Source organism: Phyllostomus hastatus, unplaced genomic scaffold (genome assembly GCF_019186645.2).
Source record: "Phyllostomus hastatus isolate PE091 unplaced genomic scaffold, TTU_PhHast_1.1 phas_scaffold_755, whole genome shotgun sequence".
Lineage (NCBI taxonomy): Eukaryota > Metazoa > Chordata > Mammalia > Chiroptera > Phyllostomidae > Phyllostomus > Phyllostomus hastatus.
In genome coordinates, this window is record NW_025334039.1 from 8,152,886 (window position 1) to 8,174,357 (window position 21,472).

The following is a 21,472-nucleotide window of genomic DNA, read 5'->3' on the forward strand; positions in this document are numbered from 1 at the left end:
CTTTTCCTTTTTTCTCTCAGAGTGGCAGTGTAAGCACTTCTCAAAATAATATTGTCCCAAAATGGATTAGCATTCATATTTCTCCTTGATTTGAAATGCTTAGTAAATGTTATTGATTTATCCATAATGGCTTAAGAAGTTCTAGCCATTGAGGTATATTTCCCTGTGGCCTAATTATAGCCTAATGCATAATTTTTAGTTTCTATTAGTTACATACAAAGTGAAGCTAATTTAAGTGGATTGAAGGGCATTCATTAAGATCATCACAAAGAGATTGGGGATTTTACTGGATATTTTTTTAAGATCTCTTTAATTGCAGGTACTCTGGGAGAATTCTACATCTCTGCTTTGCCTAACTGAAGATGTCATTTATCTTTTCTTTTTAACACTTTCTAGAGAGATTTTACTTGGTGTCATTCTACAGGCATTGGGAAAAAAGCAGGAAGTTTCTAATCCTATTTCATCTCTGCTAGTTATATGACCTTGAGCCATTTAATTAACCTCACTAGGCCTCAGCTTAATGTACCGAATATAGAGACTAGATATTTTTCCTTGTTTCTACCAGTTATACTATTTTATACTATAGTGTTTTAGTACTATTTGTGGGTCAGTTACACACTAAGGTGCTACAACTCTGAAATCTGGATTTTCATGTGGAGTATAAGATTGCTTTATTTTAAATCATTTAAATAAACAATGGACTTTTAAAATTAAAGATAATTTATTCTACCCTGCTGTCCTCACTTCCCTCATTTATAGGTGGAGAAACAAGGTCATTCGGGATAAGTGACTTAGTGGCCACTTAGATATAAGGTGGGGTTATGTCTAGACTCTAAGTGTTGTAGTTCAAAGTGTATGATTTTACCAATGCTCTGCGTTCTCCCCCTTTTGTGGCTGTATGCACCTCAGTTTCTGAACCTCTTGCTGGCTTTTCTCTGTCACGTTAGGTATTTCTGGGCTGCCTCCCTTTATCATCAACTGCTGTTTTCAATGGTAAAATTAATGGAATGCTAATTTTACTGTTGTCTTAAGAAAAGATGTTTGAAGGAGAAAAAAATGTCATAGAATATGTCTCAGAGCCAGAGAAGAATGGTTTTTCTTTTCTTTGTCTTTGCTATTTTCGCTTAGCATAGGTAATGAACAATTTATCATGTTATATTCTTTCCAAGGAAGCCTTAGCAGTCAGCATAGAAACACATCATTTCCATGCTTGTTGCTATTGTTGTAGCCATTGGCTCTAGATTGCTTCCATAAGCATTATGATTTCTAGGCTAACGTTTATGGAATCATAGAGCTAGAAGTAATGTTACAGGGTCCCGTAGTTAATTCTTTTGCTTTGAACACAGGCTTTTTTCCTGCTGCCAACCTATTATCTAAATACTTCTTACTGTATATTAAGCCCAGTTTCTCTTATTTTGTATGTTTTATTGGTAGCACTTCTTTATTAACACTAGTTAGTCCACAGTGAAGCAGCATTTTATACCCGAAATACATTATTTTAAATTGGACAGTTCATCTCTGCTTAACCGTATCAATACACAATAGAAAATGTACTCTATTGATGATTTCTTGGATTATTTGTAATGGCATATTAGAAAATCATTATCTTCAAATGATACAAAAATCATGGTCAGTGGAGCAAAGTCCACTAGCAACAATTATAGATAGGTCATTTCAGTAGATAGGCTACAGACCTATCTATTATCAGTTCTCTCTTTTAATATGGAGAGTCCATTGTCTATCTCATGTATTTCTACATTCTCTTCTGAATAGTAATTCATTAACTAGTGTGGGGGAGGAAGAAATTTTACCCTACCATTCTAGATTCTTCTGGCTCATCTAATAATCAAATCAACATGAGACAAATTATTAACAAGAGAAAATAACCGAATTTACTAAACAAATGCATATGGGAACCCCACATATGTGAGAGGCTCAAAGACAGAAGGTTAAAGTGAAGTCGATGTGACTTTGAGCTAAGGCTGTTGTAAGTAAGGCGCCTGGGGCTTCAGAGCGGAGGGAGGTTGTAGGCAGGATGATAAGAAGAGCAGATAATTCAGTAAGTAGAAGTTTGCTCTGCCTTATTGATAGATCATAAGTTATTTCTGATACTAATTCTTATTACAGATAAGTCCCCTAATTTAAATTATTTAAATTTGCCACTTTATTATTGTTAGGGAGAAGTAAATCTTCAAGAAAGTTTGAAATCAGCAGAGCCTTCATGAATTTGAGAATTTCATTAGTTTTGTTAATATTGTATCTATGTAATGATGATTTGCACTTATTTCAAAGTTCTTTTGACTACCAACAAGCAAGGGAGGGTGGAACAAAATAAATGTCTCTGGTAGTGATTTAATTGTAGGGAAAGTCGCTGTTGTGGTAAAAAATAAGTGGATTTTGAATTTTCCCAGTTAGTTTAATTTCACTCAGACTGTATATTGAAACTTCTTAAAAACATTTCATATTAATCAGCAATATATTTACATCTATCAGCAAACAAAATAAATTAAATATAGTAACAAAAATCAATACTTTTAAAATTCCTATTTTTACCCAAACTTATATATATCAACCTCAATCTGCAAAATGTTGCAGAGACTTAAATTGGATTATTATTAAATTTATTTGATATTTTGTTTAGCTTCTGGGAAATGAAATTATTTTTCCTATGATCCCATCAATCACATTTACTTTAGAATTTGATATTGTTTCTTTTTTTTTTAAATATTTTATTTATTTATTTTTTAGAGAGGGAAGGGAGGGAGATAGAGAGAGAGACACACACACATCAATGTGCGGTTGCTGGGGGTTATGGCCTGCAACCCAGGAATGTACCCTGGCTGGGAATCGAACCTGGGACACTTTGGTTCCCAGCCCGCGCTCAATCCACTGAGCTACGCCAGCCAGGGCTTGATATTGTTTCTTACTTATCAAATGCTGCATGTAAGAAAAAGTACCAGCTCTGGCTGGTGTGGCTCAGTGGACTGAGTGCCGACCTGTGAACCAAAGAGTTGCCAGTTTGATTCCCTGTCAGGGCACATGCCTGGGTTGCAGGCTAGATCCCCAGTTGGGGTCACTTGAGAAGCAACCACACACTAATGTTTCTGCCCCTCTCTTTCTCCCTCCCTTCCCCTCTCTAAAAGTAAATACCTAAGTAAAATCTTTTTAAAAAAGAAAAAGTACCATTTATGTTTAAGATAAATAGGGATTAATTCTCCACTTGCTATTCTATAGGCATTGTTCATCAATATGACTTAATATTTTATACTAGATAGCCAAGTGTACTCAACATGTTTATTTGTTGATAACTTCTAAAGTATATAACATGCAACTTAAATAAAAATTAAGAAAATATTGATTTGGTGGGATCCTAGTGTTAACTACTCATCTAGTGTAGATACTATAGAAAGGACCTGAAATTTAATTTTAATGAGTCTGTATAAAAGAAGCCCGTGTAATTCATATTACATGGCGTATACATAGATACGGCAGAAGAAAGATTAATGACAATTTGTTGTTATGATTCAGTAAGCCAGGTACTACTTAATTAGAGATATAACTTTATATTTCATATGTACATTTTTACATTAGAAATCTGAGACCAGCCAGTTCATTGCCTCATCTCTCTGAGTAAGATGAAAAGATGAACTTAAATAAAAATTTAAAAATAGGTTTATACTTAAAAATGAACAAATGTCATAAAGTGAAAACATTTTAAAAAACAAATAAAAATAATAGTATTTCATTAGGATCTTATTGTTTACCAACGGTCATGGTATAAACATACATATCTTTTGTTTTTTAATTTAGATATTAGATAGTGGTATAGGTATGGAAAAATATTTTCTTCTTCTTTTCTAGGTTATTTGGCTGGTCTAAATAATTAAGTTGATGTAAGAGAGATTAACAGGAAGAAAAACAAATTTAATGACATATGTTCAGGAGCTCCATAAAATTGTGAGATCCAAAAGGCAGCCAGGTAATTGAGGCTTATATAACACCTTGAGCTAAATAAGGGGTAGAGGCCTGGAGACACACAGGGGAGGAAGGCCATGCATAGGCAGGTGAGAGGAGATGTTTAGAAAGCAAAGGTTGCCGTGTTATGCAGAACAAGATTCTTAGGTCAAAAGATGTCTTTGGTAATTGCTCTCTTTCTGATTTAGGCCCCCTTTGCAATTCAAATTTAGGTAGTTGAGAGGTTTCCCTGAATCTGTTGGGTTTTAATAGCCTTTAACTCAAAATAATACACAGCATATACAAAGTAATGCACAATATAAATGGTCAGTAAGTCACTTTTTTCACCAGATCTTAAATCTTTCTGACAAATAAAGAATGAATGCATATCACATGCATTATTAGAAAAAGCCTACAAAAAATGAGTGAAAGAACAAATGAAATTCTGAATGACAGTGAAGGAAAACAGGATTGATGATCTTGTGAAACTTTTTACGCTTTGAATGGAAATGGTTTTAGAAGTTTCAGAGTATATATAATTCAGTTTTCTTAGGCATAGGAAATAAAATTCAAACCCTTCACGTAATTATCTTTCTCTAATACATAAATTCAGAGAAGGCTATTTTGTGGTAGGAAGAATTCTACCTTTTGGATACAGGTATTTAATTTAACTGTGCTTCCTTTGGTATTATTTTGCCTTTTATTTAAATTCTGAAATACATCTGTTAAAAAAAAGTTGCTCAATATTACAATAGTCTGCTTTGAGAATAGTGATTGATTATGTGAAATTTTACAGTCATATGTTTCTCATTTAATTCATGCCAACAACCACTTGAGACTGGCACAGAGATGTAAAATTTAAATTTATTCCAACAATATCTGAGAGACAGGTAGAAATTATTTGGTTTGCCCAAAGAAACCAAGTTAGTAAGTAGTAGAGAGTTGGTGCTTCAAACCAGACCTTCTGATTTTTATCTGCTTTTACTATTCATAGTTGTTGAATCCTTTTTACCTCATTACAGTTATTTATCTCAGAATGGAAGGCCCTGTATAATAACTCTTACATGGCCCAGGAGAGGAGAAGTATATGAATTGGATAACCTTCAAGTGTCCTTCTGATTGGCAGATTTTTTTCTGCAAAGTTGATTTCCTGGAAGGCATTTACACTTTTACAGGATTTTAATTTTACTTGGGGCAAGAACTAATATTTGTATAGTGCTTTACTATTTATCAAATGGCTTCTGTTCTGATCTCATTTAAAAATCTCACCAGTCTTGACTAGTAGGCATTATTATTATCGCAATATCCCCCACAGAAAAGAAGAAGAAAAATGAGGCTAAATAATTTTTTAGGGTCATATTATTAGATATTATTAGTTTGTAGAGCTGGGACTCAAACTCAAATTTTCTAAAATGAGATGTAAAACTACACTGGTTTTTAAATAGAATTGAAAAAAACCCCCTAATGTTCTCTGACGTCTTAATAGAAAAATTGAGGACTCCTTGGAACTTCCTAAATATTTCAACCACATATTCTTGATTATTTCATCATGATTTCATGCATTTGTCAATTAAGTCCAATGTTCCAAGTGTGCGGGGGTGGGGGGGGGAATAACTTTCACTCTATCTTTCTACGTTCTTGGCTAAGACTTCCTCTTTCACACCCCCTCCTCCCATAATAAAAAGACAGAGTAACAGGAGGGAAAGAAAGCAGAAGCCTAATAATGTGTATTTCCTGTGTATGTGGTAGAGACCCAGAGAGACTGAGTAACTCCCCCGACGTGTCCAAGCCACCGCCTCCAACACCATTCCCAGCTAAAGGCAAAAGATGCTGAGGAGTGAGGGGAGGCCAGTTGCAGGAGGTTGTCAGAAAAAGCACAGTACAAACGAGGCATGAGTTGCCTTCTCCACTGATAAAAGTTTCTAGAGATTGAGTTATCTTTCTCCTCTTAGTACACAGAGGGAGGCACCCTGACAAATAGAGATTTCCCGTGTGAATGTCCAGTCTCTTATAAAAGAGCAACGTCTCAGTTTTCAGAGCCCCTCCCCATTCTTAAAAGTAATCAGTCTAAAATAATCCTTATGTCAAACAGGCATATTCTGGGGCCGTATATTCTGCCCCCTTTCACAAGATTAGGCCACATTCAAGGCAATGTCTTTCATCATCCACTGTAATTTGGTGTTGTATCATGTGTGGCGTGTGTGTGTGTGTGTGTGTGTGTGTGTGTGTGTGTGTGGTATGGGGGAGGAAGAAATGTTTTCTTCCCATCATAGGTTCTTTCAACTGATTTAATCAAATTGACAAGAGACAGATTAACAAGAGAAAAATAATCAAATTGAGTTATAGATGCATACATGGAAACTTGACATACAGGAGAGTCGGAGACTCTCCCTGCCCCGCCCCACCACACAGGAGAGGTTTAGGGACAAACAGGCAAAGTGAGGTATATATGACATCCTGGGCTAAGGAATGTGGTTAGACTCCTGAGGCTTCAGAAGGGAAGAAGGACGTTTGCTGATCCGAAAAGCAGACCAGATGTTTGTCAGTAAAAAGTAGTAATGAGATGTTTGTCCTGTCATATAGATAGGTCAAAATAATAACTCTTATGACGGGAAAGGCCGCTAATTTAAATTCCTGGTTAGTTGGGGGTACAGTGGGCAGTAGTTTCTCTTAGGCCTACAGGGTCTCAATTAATTTTAGGTCTAAACAATACACATGCCACAAAGACACATCTTGCATGACTTGTTCTAAATGCCTACGGTGGGGCTGTCAGAGTTGTAACTTCTATTCAAGCTTCCTCCAGCTTTTCTCATTTGTTACATTTAAAGCCTGGCTTTATGAAATATTTAAATTTTGCTCTTTTGTTACATTCATTTTCACCATTGGTGATTTGTTATATATAAAAAACAACTTTAGAATATATTATATTTTTCTATATGTATATATGTATGAGTTTGTTTATTTATCTAGAATTTCTTTTAGAAAGTAATATAATTTGCTTTTTAAATGTATCCAAAGGAAAATAAAGTTTTTCAGAATGATTGTTTTTGATTGTTTGTTACAAAGTTCAGTACACTAGTAATTATGAATGAATTCATCTGGAGCTTGAGTATTACAATTCACAATTTTAACTTGGAAAACCTAGTGGGGACTTAGTACAAAATCCTGTAGGTAGGCTATATTGAGTATGTACTGAAATTGCATTATTATGAGAACTTGTCGTAAATGAATTTCCCTCTTGAAATGATTTCTTAGGCTTCAGAGGACAAAGGTGAAGGAGCAGAGAAGTATGAACGATACACATTCAAAGTACATTGTGTGCCGTGGCTGACAAGTGGTTAAACCTTTTTTTTTTAACCTTGGCCTGTACTGCACGTAGACCATAAGAGTCCCTTTTGTATTGTGTTGTTTGCTCTGTCTGCACCCTCATTTTTGTACTCCACTCCTCAATAGGAATCATGCATAAATTTCCTAAATGTCTCTTGGTAGTGTGGTAACTTTTTTATAAAAAAACAAAGAAGTTGTACCTCAAATTTTTCTTTAGGCTTAATCTAAAGTATGAGATATCTGAAAAGAACTACTTTTTAAAAATTGGGAAGAGGTAGGCTTTTAAATTTTTTACTTAATTCATTCAGTTACATATATGTGTACATTTATATATACGTGTGTGTGTGTATATATGTAAATTTTGCCAAATGAATTTTATTAAGTAGTTTCCTTGGTTAGTCAGTGCTGTGTTTGTGTGCATGTGGTGGTGCTGATTTTTCAGGTAAGTTAGTAGCCAAATGATTAAGCAGATCCTTAAACCCAATTTTACATCTCAGTATGTTGAAAGACTACTCTAAACTGCTGGCCAGCATCTACTATAGTTTTATAACGATCTATTTAATAAAATCTGTGTTGTTCAGCTTCTTTTCTGTATGTGTTTTTAAAATTTTTCTTCTTTTTTTTTTCCTTCTTAGAGAAATCGTTGTCAAACTACTTCAGTATGAGGCATCTACAAATGTAGCAGACAACAAAGGCTATTTTCCCATTCACCTGGCTGCCTGGAAGGGAGATGAGGAAATTGTGAAGATTCTTATTCATCACGGACCATCACACTCCCGAGTCAATGAACAGGTGCACTTGTGAAATGTTTGTTCATACTCCAATTTTTCTAGATTTTTGAGAATGCAAAGCTACAGTGAAAAATTGATTTTTTCTCTCTTTACTCTGCCGAAGACCTTTCCACTGCTGAATTTCCTACAGGAAAATTTGAAAAATGCTTTGGCATTTGTATACAGTACAGAGCCACTAAATTGAGCATTCGTAAAGATATTTGTTGACAAGAAAATCCCATTTAAAGGAAGTAGCTGTGATATTTTTTTGCCTGCCTTATATAAGCAACCATTTTGTAGTTGCTGAATATTTAAAGACAGAATGGAATTCACATTTAGAATGTGAATTAGACCTTTTCTTAATAAAAATTTAAATGCTAAAGAATGATGATAGCTATCATTTATGTAGTGCTTTACCATTTACATAGTGCTTTCACATTAAGTACAATTTTGTGAATCAAAATGCAAGATATAGTATATACAGTCGCTAATCACAAACGAAGTTAAAAATTTTGTGTATGTACATATGCTCAGAGTAAGTTGAGTAAAACACAGCAGCAGTTGATACTGACAAAGTCATAATATTTGCAAGTAGATAATATCCACATTACACATGATGGACATATTAAAAAAGGAAAGTTATTGTCCGTATTCTAAATAAATAAGGCCACCGATTCCAGAAATAAAATAAGGTTCCCTAAACAGTGGGATAACAAACATCTTGAGCTCTGCATGCCCCCTACTGTTCCCATTTTGTAAAACTATATTTGAAAACCAGCATGCAGTCCAACAATTGAATTTCAGCCAGGGCATTAAGCTGCAGGTTGGCAGTTGTCCAATGTCAATGCAAGTAGGTTACTCTAGGGCAAGCACATCTAATAAAGCATAATTAGCATGTTGTTCAAATAGATACAGACTTCACAGGCCTCTCGCTGAAATTCAGACTACAGAATAAAATGTAATACTAGCATGAGCTATAAAAGAGCAAAGGGAAGAAAAATATTTGTTTTCCAAAAATGCAGCTGTAGAAAGAACTAATTAAGAAAGATATTTTATTAAGTGGAAGTCTTATTAATATTTATCACAATAACATGTGTTTACAGGTTACAAAATGCAGAATATTTTTATGAGAGTAAACTTGTAAATTTGATCTTTGAAAAATGACAGATATGGCTATCTTTATCAGCATACGGGGGGTAAAAGGAAATTTACGAGAAGGCTGTTCTGTTCTTCAGAAAACCAAAAGTTGAAAAATCATTTGTGGTATGAGCCATCTGGTGGCTATTCCTAAAACTGTCCGAGTGCCCCAAAGCACACCTGAAATAATAAAGATGGGAAAACAATCCAAGGTTAAAAAGCTTTTTTTTTCTTAACATTTTATTTCTTTATTTTTAGAGAGAGGAGAAGGGAGGGAAAAGAAAGGGAGAAAAACACTGATGCCAGAGAGAAACATCAATCGGTTGCCTCTAGCATGCGCCCCAGGACCTGAAAAGAAACCAGAGTATCCAAATATATTTTAAATGATATAAAAATAAAAAATAAATAAAACCCTACAATTCATTCATATTTGAAACAAAGGTTTTCAGTGGCATTAAGACTGTAATGGCATGTCTTAAACAGAAACACTTTTTTTTGATGCTGAACAGATCAATTAAAACATAAAAAAAGGTCTTTTGTAAAGAGATTCTTTTTTTCACTTCTATTATTTTGTGTTTTAGTTTCTATTTGCTTTCTTCTTAGGGCACCAGTCTGTCTTCATTCTCTTACTTATATGGAAAATACAATGAAACTTAATTTGGGAGACCTCTCTTCAAATCTTTCCCTGTCAAGAATTTACTAATCAGTGGGGGGCACAGGTCAGTGTGGCAGAGTGGGTGAATGCTGTCCTGTGACCGCATCAAAATTACAACTAAATGATAGAACAGTCTCCTGGGGAGCCACCTGAAACCAGCTGAACAGAAGTCTTAAAACTAAGGATGTAAGGAAGCAGCCATGTTGAAACTTCATCAGTGTACCTAAAAAAAAAAAAAAAAAGAAAGAAAGAATTTACTAATCATTTGTCTTTTGGAAAGTCAGTCTGTTGAGAGTATGTTGTTGTAATTGTTATTAATCTCTCTTATTAACGGATACCGTGGAGGCGTGGTACACAGTGCAGATGGCACTGCCCGTCTCAGCCCAGCGGGGCTGGTGACTAACATGGCAAAGTGATTTATCACTCATGGAAAATGGAATACATAATGTAGGGAAAAGTTAGATATTTGTCGAAGTGATAACAATCGAATGTGATATTTTTGGTGTAATAAATGATACATACTTTTTATCAGATATAAAATTCTATGAGGAATACTTATCAAAATCGATAAACTCCTATTTTCAAAGCATGTCAGGTGTAAAACTGTTCAGTTTAAAGTTTGATATCTAATTGAATTTCTGAAAACTTGCCTCTTCCACGTCCGTCTTAACAGAACAACGAAAATGAAACTGCCCTGCACTGCGCGGCTCAGTACGGACACTCGGAGGTGGTCGCTGTCCTCCTGGAGGAGCTCACCGACCCCACCATCAGGAACAGCAAGCTGGAGACACCCCTGGACCTGGCGGCACTCTACGGACGCCTTCGAGTGGTCAAGATGATCATCAGTGCGCACCCTAACTTGATGAGCTGCAACACTCGCAAGCACACGCCCCTGCACCTGGCTGCCCGCAACGGCCACAAAGCGGTCGTTCAGGTGCTGTTGGAAGCGGGGATGGATGTGAGCTGTCAGGTGAGTCTTCGTTTAGCTTGGCTTTCCAAGTGACGTTGCTCTTGCTTTAGCAACGTCACTTGGAAAGTGACTTGCTCTTGATTAGTCAAATTATTCACAAGTATTTTTGTAACTACCTAAGTTCAAGGCACTCTGTCACACACTGTTGGGTAATATGTGTCTAGATATAAAGTATAATCTCTAACCTCATTCTAATTCAAGAGCTATACACAGGGAAAATTACTACCTGATGCCAGTTGTGTGTGGTATCATTGATAACTGTTTCCTTTATTCCAGTAGCTAGCACACACTAGGAATCCAAAGTTGAATGAATGTATGAAATAAGATTCTCTTGAACATTTGAGTGTGTACCTTGTGTTTAATATGTCAACGCATTTAGAATCCAATTCTCCCAAATGTCCTATGGGATTGAGAACTACTAAGTTCCAATTAAGAGATGATGAAATGGACAAAGATTTAAGAAACTTGCCAAAGGACACATAGCTGATAAACCCAGAATGTGAATTTAGACTTACTGACTAAAGTCCAGGCCTCTTTTCACAATAATGTGCTGTATTTGCATGACTAATAAAGGGAAAATCACTATCCCTCAGGGCTATTAGAAAAAAGTGACTGGAGACATGTGGTTTGAGTTGAGCTTTGAGGGATGGATAACATTAGGATAATAGATTTTGTTTCTCCACAAAGAAAGGGCAACCTGCTTTTATCTGTCTCAAGTTAACCACATTTTTTAAAAGCTATTTTATTCTTTTTTAAATTTTTTAAATTTTTATTTTTTATTATAGTTTTTTTTCTATTACCATTTAGTCCCCTTATTACCCACTCTGCAATCATCACCACAGTGCTGTCCATTTTCCTCTTTGCTCAATCCCTCTATCCTTCCCCTGCCCCCCCACCCCAGCTGTCATCTTGCTTTCTATCTATGAGTCTGTCTCTGTTTTGCTGTTAGTCCAGTTTGTTCTTTAGATTCCACATATGGCTGAAATCATATGGTACTTGTCTTTCTCTGACTGGCTTCTTTCACTTAGCATAATGTTCTCCAGGTCCATCCATACTGTTGCAAAGGTTAAAACTTTCTTCTTTTTTCATGGCCAAGTAGTATTCCATTGTGTAAATGTCCCATAATTGTTTTATCCACTCATCTACTGATGGATACTTGGGCTACTCATACCTTGGCATTTGTAAATAATACTGCAATGAACACAGGGGTGCTTATGTTTTTTCAAATTAGTGTTTTGGGTTCCTTCATATATATTCCCAGAAGTGGGATCGCTGGTTCAAAATACAGATCCATTTTTAATTTTTTGAGGTTTCCCCATACTGCTTTTCACAATGGGTGTATCAGTCTGCATACCCACCAACAGTGCAAAAGAGTTCCCCTTTCTCCACATCCTCACCAGCACTTGTTGTTTGTTGATTTACTGATGATAGCTGTTCTGACAGGTGTGAGATGGTATCTCATTGTGGTTTTATTTTGCATTTCTCTGATAATTGGCGATGTTGAGCATCTTTTCATATGTCTATTGACCATCTGTATGTCCTCTTTGGTGAAGTGTCTATTCAGGTCCTTTGTCCATTTTTTAATTCTTTTTGTGTGTGTGTGATTTTTTGGGTGTTGAGTTTTATAAGTTGTTTGTAAATTTGGTATATTAAGCTCTTATTTGATGTATTGGCAAATATGTCCTCCCATTCTCTAGGTTGTCTTTTAATTTTGTTGATGTTCTCCTTTGCTATACAAAAACTTTTTAGTTTAGTGTCGCAGGTTCAATTCCCAGTCAGGGTACATGCCTGGGTTGCAGGCCATGACCTCCGGCAACTGCACATTGATGTTTCTCTCTCTCTCTATCTCCCTCTCTTTCCTCTCTAAAAATAAATAAATAAAAATCTTTAAAAAAACTTTTTAGTTTGATGTAGGCCCATTTTTCTATTTTTTTCTTTTGTTTCCCTTGCCTGGGGAGATATATCTGATACAATATTGTTATGAGCTATGTCTGAGATTTTGCTGCCTATGTTTTCTTCTAGGATTTTTATGGTTTGGGGTCTATCATTTAAGTATTTGATCCATTTTGAACTCATTATTGTGTGTGGTGTAAGAAGGCAGTCTAGTTTTGTTTTTCTGCAAGTGTCTGTCCAATTTTCCCAACACCACTTGTTGAATAAACTAGCTTTAGCCCATTGTATGTGCTTGCTTCCTCTGCCAAACATTAATTGAAGATGTGGGTTTATTTCTGGTCTCTCTATATTCAGTTTCATTGATCTGTGTGTCTGTTTTCTGACTTTTTCTTGATTCCCAAACCAGTGGCAGCATTTCCTCTCTTCCAGAGACACTTTGGGTTCCTGTCAGACTGTGACCTTCTCCCCCATGTATTAGTTAGCTATTGCTGCATGACAAACTATCCCCAAACTTAATGTCTTCACACAATAACTATGCATTTAGATCAGAATTCTGAGGCTGGTGATTTAGTCTGAGCTTAGCTAGGTAGTTCTTCAGTCTTGGCTGATTCTCTCATGTGTCTGGGGTCAGCGGTAGGTCAGTTAGGTGGCTGTACATCAGGGATTGACTGGATGTTGCCTGGGATGATGGGCGAGACTGGACTGTGTTCTTTAGTCCACACTGTCTTTCTCTCAAAGAGTGCTGATATCACAGAGAATACGTATGGATATATAAAATGACAGAAGTTTGTTAACCTGGAATCATTCCTAATGCAACTGTGCTTTTTTCCTTTTTCTTTTTTTCCAGACAGAAAAGGGGAGTGCCCTTCATGAAGCAGCTTTGTTTGGAAAGGTGGACGTTGTGCGGGTTCTGTTAGAAACAGGTAACTGTCATGGCCTCCCCCGGAGCTCCTTCGGCCAAGTTCTGTTTTTATTTCAGGAGTGAAGGAGTGAAAGGAAATTTCTACCTTCTACAAGAGGAAGGAACTGATCCCCATGAAGTTATGATAATTCCTTTGTTTATTAAAGAACATAATACTTCCCTAGGTTTTTATATTGCGAACTATGGTAAACGGAAATGAGAGTTGCCTGTCCTTAAGGCAGATTCTCCTGGTTATTTTAACAATGGAGTCACTGTTGTTTGTCAGCTGCAGTGATGTAAAAGGGGCCTTTTAGAGGGATTGCTTTGAAGGAGAAAAGTACAGTTGTTTGTCTTCATATGTATATTCTGATTAAAATGAAATCAAATTGGAACGGAGGTTTGATTTTTTTTTTTTAGGATGAAAAGGAATGTGTGCAAATTCATACTTGGAAACAATGATTCTTTTGTGTTATGGATATATTTAATATATTTATTATTCTCTGTAAAAAAATGTGAAACATTGGTGGAGTCTTGCCTTTTGATTGTGTTTATGCAGAGTTAAAATTTCAGGTATATTGAACTTGACACGTAACACAGTGATGTAATGAATGATTTGAGGCAAACAATGAAATATTTGCTAGTCACACACCCTTACACAAATGAAAAAAATAATAAATATAATACACAATCTTCCTATGGTGAACTAACATTTAAGGCCAGATCCTGAAAAGTGGCTGTGCTTGTGGTTAGATGTTTGAAAATTTATGAACGTTTTTTTATGGTGGTGAAAGCTATTTGCTACATTATAGTAAGGTTTTTAGTACAATATATGTTTTCAGAATTAAAATAATTTCAAAAGTGTTTCCGATACACAGTTCAAGGAGTTTGCTCACCAGGTAGTTGATGAGTGTTACTGACACTGATGATAATCTTGCATGAATAAGTACGAAGTGTTTGACTTTGGTACTTGGACTAGAGTGCAAAACAATCATGCTCTTTCAACTTTTGTGAATATTCAAGTATTTTAAGACTTCTTGTATTCCTCACATAGTACATTATTATAATTTTAAAAGTATTTTTATGACATTATATAGAATATATAAATCACATGACCACTATACTTTAGGGATTCATATTGTAAATCAATATTTTCAGCTTTTGCTATTTAGTTTATAAGCCAAAATAGCTATAATCTTAAAAAGCATTCTTGAAAGAGAATTCATTATCAACATTGTTCCTAATATTTGGTAGCAGTAAACCCCACCTTCTGTTTTACTAAAGTCCTGCGTGTATGCACACGCACATGTAACGTAATTTTTAACAAATGACTGTCAGCACTTAGGCTGCGCGAGTTAGAGCAGTTGTGTATTAACAGTGTCTTCTGGTGGTGCTCTAGTGCTGTGCCTCTAGTGGGTTTTCCTTTTCTTTCAGGAATTGATGCCAACATAAAGGATAGCTTAGGGAGAACTGTCTTAGATGTTCTGAAAGAACATCCATCTCAGAAATCTCTCCAGATTGCGACACTCCTACAAGGTAAACGATATTGAATGATGGATGAGTTTGCCTTCAAGTTAAGACTAAAATTAAAACCGTTCTAGTTTTTTCTTAGGGTTTGAGTTAATGTTTACCTTTGAATGATTTTTTTTGCATTTGTTTTCCTGGTGAACTTTTAAACTAAGTAAAATACTTTTTAATGTTTTATTTTGATTTTTCAACTACTCAGTATTTTAAGAAAAGCTAAAGTATTTTTTTCATGAACTTGACATTAGTCTTTTAAAACCGTAGCCACTAAATATGCACTTATGAACTTGAAGGTAATAAGGCTATAAAGTGATGATGTTTAAGTATTATCTTACATTTGAATAATCCTTTAAGAGTTTTCAGGGATTTTCTATTGTTTTGTGTTATTTTTACATGTTTCTGAAGTACTGAGAGTCTAACTCATGTGTACTATTGTACATGTCTAACTTGTTCAAACTCATGTGTACTATTCTAAGTGGTAGAACTGGTACATCAATGCTGGTTAACAATAATAGTCATAATTATTTCGTTTCTAATCTAGTAGTAGAAAATAGTTTAATCTTGCCAGCTTTTTTTTTCAAATATTTTATTTTTAATTTTTATTTTCTTAGAGAGAGGGGAAGGGAGGGAGAAAGAAAAGAAGAGAAACATCAATTGGTTGCTTCTCATGCACCCACAACGAGAGACGTGGCCTACAACCCAGGCATGTGCCCTGACCGGGGATCGAACTGGCAGCCCTTCTGTTCATAGGCTGGCACTCAATCCACTGAGCCACACCAGCCAGGGCATTGGCCTTTGTTTTGATAAAAGTCATTTAAGTACCTTTGTAGTTGGTTGCAGTCATTAGGTATACGGAAGGTGTGACAACCATTTAGGTGCTGCTTTGTTTGTTTGCAGGACTACATACTTTCCTGTTTGACCTAAAACTTTTATGAAAAGTTTAGATTTAAATGTTTTCCCCCTTTCTACTTGGTGATCAGGCCTGGCATGTAGCATGTTCCCTAAGAAACCCAGAAATTTATTCTCTCTATTCCATTTAGCTCATTCACCATCAGTGGTGGTTTTCCCTTATAATTGTTACAGATTGATCGGCTGTAAGTATAACTGAGGAGGGAGGCAGACAGGTTTCACTGGACGTCAGTTGGGATGCTGAAAACAGATTCGTCCTGCAGGGAGAGAAATGAGTTAAAACCAAGTGGGCAGGAGATGTGTAGATGTAGGAATCATAAAGGCCACAGAGGGGTGAAAAGAATAGATCATTATGCTCTTTACTCTCAGCGTTTCTGACACCTCTCAGGGAGGTGCTGGCCTTTACTCTTTTTTTCTATTAGTAAAGGAGTTAATTTTATGTCAAGTGCTTATAGAGACAAATCAAAGAAGAATACAAGAGTGGCTCTTCATATCAATTCAAATTAAAGTCAAGTTGATTAAAAGCTAAAGCATAAAAGTGGTACACAGCATTTTTATAAGGCTTTTCCCTCTAAGCACTGTGTATTTCATATTGCATTTTTGCTTCTCACTGGACTTAAAAAAAAAAGAAAAAACTGAGGCTTTTTCATAATGTCTTTTGGACGAAGCAAAATGGATATCATCCACTTAAAAGGGGGCATGACATAATTACAGACACTTTTCATAATATCTTACATTAGTTTAATGTAGATAAAAATATTATGGAGGAGCAACTACCTGTGTACTTTTAAGTAACCAAGATTCATCAGGCATGACAGTTTGTGATAGGGTATATGAGGCGTCTCCGAATTTTTTAAATTACTGGAAAGTTTTAGAATGTGAGCACGTTATCTATATTCTTTACATTCCTGGATTTCAAGTCACTGGTGCATTTTAAATCTTATGAAAAAGTTTGGTACAGCAATAAAGCCAATTTATAGTAGATACAATTACTATTTGTGTCCTGAGGAGGAGGAATTCCATTTACATAATTACTGACTGGGTCAAAACTTTTAATGACAGAAGCCCATAGATCGCCTTCTTTTTCAGCAGAGTCTGCGGAGTAGAACTGCCCTTAGATAGAAACTGTTTGAGGCCAGTGAGGACACAAGTGGTTGGCAGGATTACTTAACTGGACTTTAAGAAATAAAGGTTCCTTCTGAATAAAGAAATGCAACTCAATGATCCCTGTAGGGAGGGGCCTGTTGATTTAACCCTGACACATACTGCCGAATGCTTGTAGCAGATGGTGGATATGTTTTGTTTACATCACATGTTTTGGCCCACACTGTTTCCACAAAAAATGATATTGAATTAGCATTCAACATTTAAAAATCTAGTATTTCAGTTAAAACTCCAGAGTTTTGGTTTCTCAAAAAATGCAGGCCTTCGTTCCACTCCACTGCCTAACTTTCGATGGGGTGCCTGCTCTCGGGTACTCGTGGTCCGTGTGCTCTGTGTTCTGTCCGGCAGCACTGAGGCTGGACAGTAACGGGCATTTATCCCTGCTCCCAGGTGCTGGGTTCTTTATGCTTAAAAGTGAGACGTTTTCCTGTCCCGGGTCTGTTTGGCTCTGCACTTTTCGGCTGTATGAGCAGTGCCAAGTCGAACTCTTCCTCCTCTAGCGGTCATCTCTAGAACTGAGACAGGAGCAGTGCCCGGGGAATAGATTTGGGAGGATTAAGTGAATTCATTTATATTAAATACTTAGAACACCACTGGACACATAGTAAGCACAATTTCCATTTTTAGCTGCTGTTCCTAATGCAGGATAATATTTATTATGTTTTCAAAGTTGGAAAAATGAGAGATAGAATGAGTGTGGGACATTGCTTTACGAATAATGGGAAAGAACGTTATTTTTTGTGTAAATAAAGTTTATGCAATTATCCTTATCTTACAAGATGACAACACCATCATATCCTAAAGTTATCCCACTTTATTCATCGTGTTACCTGACTGGCTGTTGTCCATCTGAATTTGACTTTCCTCTTTAGGGATCAAGTGTATGCAAAGCATCTTTCAGAGTTTTAAATCTTCAGGTAGAATTTTTTTAAGGACCCACGGGTGCTATTGTATTTTCAACAGGTGAGTTCATTTTGAAGGAAAGAATGGATCAACTTTAGTTTTCAGAAAAGGGCTTCATGAATCCCTTCTAAAATATCTTTTAAATTTTTAATTAAAACGCCTTCAATTAATAGCTCATCATGAAGCTCTTTGGGTTCCTTGGTTTTATGAAGTTCTTTTCAAAGCTTAGGCTATATTTAGGATATGAGGAAGTAAATGAAAGACGATTGCCGGGGGGTGAAACAAAGTTCAGTTAAATGTTTTAAAATAAATGAATTCAAATAACTAATTTAAAAAACTTATATACACAGAATATTTAGAAGGCGTGGGGAGACCAACTGTCCTTGAAGAACATGTACCGGAAGACACAACGCAGGAAACACACATTTCATCTCCTCTGGAGTCTCTTCTTGAGTCTCCTTCCCAAATTACCAAGAGTGAGTAGCTGACTGTGAAACCCTTGAAACAATAGTGGATGTTCTGTACAAATTTTTCCTATAGGTACAACATTGTGAAGGCTTATGAAAATTCCAAGTCTAATAAGTTCTGTCTTATACTCTTCTATTTTATCTGCTTGTTCAGCCAACGGTCCCTGAGCCCCGCTCTCTGCCAGGCCCGCTCTGGGCCCTGAGATGCCGCAGCAAGCTGCGCAGAGAGCAGTCCCTGCTGTCACAAGGATGCATGCAGTGTCTATTTCATAGTAGAGGTTTTCCTAAAATGTGTTTTTAATGCACAATAAAAATACCGATATCTGGGTTGTAACTGCTGGATTTTTTTTTCAGAATAAATTATTGGTAAAAAGTACCATTCTTAGAATGATTAGAAAAATAAATATTTGCATACAACCTACAAAATATCCTTGTTTGGTTTTTTAAAGATTCTATTTATTTATTTTTAGAGACAAGGGAAGGTGAAAGAGAGGGAGAGAAATATCAGTGTGTGGTTGCCTCTCACGCGCCCCCTACTGGGGACCTGGCCTGCAACCCAGGCATGTGCTCTGACTGGGAATCGAACCAGCAACCTTTTGCTTTGCAGTCCAGCGCTCAATTCATTGAACCACAGCAGCCAGGACAAATATCCTTGTTTTGACAGATAATGCATATTATTTATCAGTTCCTTCTGTGTCTTCCCTTGATATCACATCATAATTCTAATTTGGTCATTATTTATATAATTATATGTTTAAATACATTCTAGTAGTTTTTTATTAAACTTAGGAAGTAGTCTCCTAGTGCCATTTTATTTTTGGTAATGAATTGTTGAATGAATGCTGTCAGCAAAGTATAATTTTAAAAGATGGTAGTGATAAAAGATTGTGGTAGAGTAAATGCTATAATAAATAAGTTTTATATGCTATATAAAAAGTTTTATGTATTAAATGCTATAATAAAAAAGTTTTAGGAATTGTAATTTCAGATGCTTTTATGTACTACATACATGTAAACCTTCACTACTTAGTTACATTTTGAAAAAAATATTTACAGGCAAAATTGGAATCTCTCTTTATTGTACTAAAATTCTTGTACTAATTATAGTTTAGTATCTTGTCTTTGGCAGAATATTTTCTAAATACCTTGACTTCTGTTACCATGCTAGTCATATTTTTATTATTTAACATTATGTTTTATCAGTGGCCTGTCTTGAAACTTTGAACAAATTCCCTGTCTTCTCACAGATGAAACTGTGACTGGAGAATTATCAAAACTCTTGGATGAAATAAAACTCTGTCAAGAAAAGGATTACTCTTTTGAAGATTTGTGCCACACAATATCAGACCACTACTTAGATAATCTGAGCAAGATTTCAGAGGAAGAACTTGGGAAAAATGGAAGCCAGAGTGTAGTAAGTAAGGGGGGGAAGAAGACACTTCGTCTGTCTTTGCCAGTTCCGTGTGTACCTAGGGGGCATGGCATTTGTGCGTGGTCTGACCTTCAGACCCCACCAGTGTCCAATGTCAAGCTCCCCATGGCTCTTCCCCTGACGGTCACTGGTGTTTTAGTCCCGCTGCATGTGTAGGGGAAATGATGCTTTGATAAATCACTTGTAGTTCGTGCTGATTTCGTCGCTTAGACTTTTGTACTTTCATACTTTCTTCGATTATGTTCTTTTAGTTATCCTGGGCATGACGATACTGGTTTTCACAGAAAGCAGAAAACCTTCCTTGTGTCTTCTTCCACATTTTGTCTGTGAGCTGAGGCTAGCCCATCTCAAAGAAGAACGCCTGGGCTGAGCCGTGTGTGTGTGTGTATGTGTGTGTGTAGTCACTGTGTCCGTTGTTGAAGGAGAGAGATGTTGTGGGAAGTCCAGCTCCGTATTTTTATAATCCCAAGGGCTTTGCCTGCCACCTCCGAGCTCAGAAGGTAAATTATGAGTTAGAGAGTCTGGCATATTTGGATTGTTACATTAACACAATAGCAAGAAAAACTGTCGAGAATCAAGCAATTTAAAATCAAGGTTTAGGTACCTATTGTGTGTCGTATAGAAGAAGGCTTATAGGCTGCTCTGGCATTAAAGGAAAGATATTATTATGATACGTTTATACTCGTAACTTAATTCGTTTTGGAAATATTTTTGTCTGAAGTCAATTATAGAGTGGATTGTGTTAAGAGTGTGTCATATTATTTATGAAAACAAAAAAATAGCTAAGTATAGTGACTGCTAGGAGAACGTTTACTCCATTTCGTTATGTGTCCATGTGAGCTGTGACACTTTCCAGGGTCGGGCACGCTCGTCTGAAGGACCATGGCCATCTTACCACACTGGCCTGTTTTTGTTTCTGTGCTGCGCTGTCTTTTGTGAAACGTCACGTTATTGGCTCCAATGAAAGGTCTTTATGAATAATGATTACTTATACATATGCTGAAGTGTAAATACTTGCTGGTTTTACCAAAAGAAACTTTTATATTAATGAAATACTTATGGTAGTAACTTTAATGTCAGGAGAAAAAAATTGAATGCCCTGTTTAAATCTAAAATGCCCTGTTTAAAAATCTAAAGCAGGCCTATGCTGTCTCCAAATCACAAACCAGTTCCATTTCAATATTTCCATGAAAGTGGGTTAGAAATTAGAGCGTATTTATCCTATATAAACAATTCACTGTGTTGGGGTTTTTATATGTGTCACTGAAGATTTTGGTAAATTTGCTCTCTCTTGCCCTTAACTTCTAAACCACAGATTTTCGGCAAACCCTAATTTTCTAAACCAGTGATTTCTGAACTTTTATTGCTGGATGTACCATAGTAGTAAACAAATTTTGAGCAAACACCCCAAGTGCATTTATTTATAAATTATCCATATCTACTAGTATTCTAAGAATATATGGTGTAAG

At 36.0% G+C, this 21,472-nt stretch overlaps 1 protein-coding gene across 6 annotated transcripts in view; it reads left to right on the top strand.

The window, feature by feature from the left end:
- ANKS1B (ankyrin repeat and sterile alpha motif domain containing 1B) overlaps nt 1-21,472 on the top strand; it is an 830,913-nt gene that overhangs the window by 115,460 nt on the left and 693,981 nt on the right. For all 6 annotated transcript variants that reach the window (XM_045826440.1, XM_045826441.1, XM_045826442.1 and 3 more), the window contains exons 3-8: nt 7,917-8,073; nt 10,517-10,813; nt 13,554-13,629; nt 15,039-15,140; nt 18,455-18,580; nt 19,819-19,985. In XM_045826440.1, coding sequence (XP_045682396.1) covers nt 7,917-8,073; nt 10,517-10,813; nt 13,554-13,629; nt 15,039-15,140; nt 18,455-18,580; nt 19,819-19,985 — 925 coding nt within the window. The remainder of the gene's footprint in view (nt 1-7,916; nt 8,074-10,516; nt 10,814-13,553; nt 13,630-15,038; nt 15,141-18,454; nt 18,581-19,818; nt 19,986-21,472) is intronic.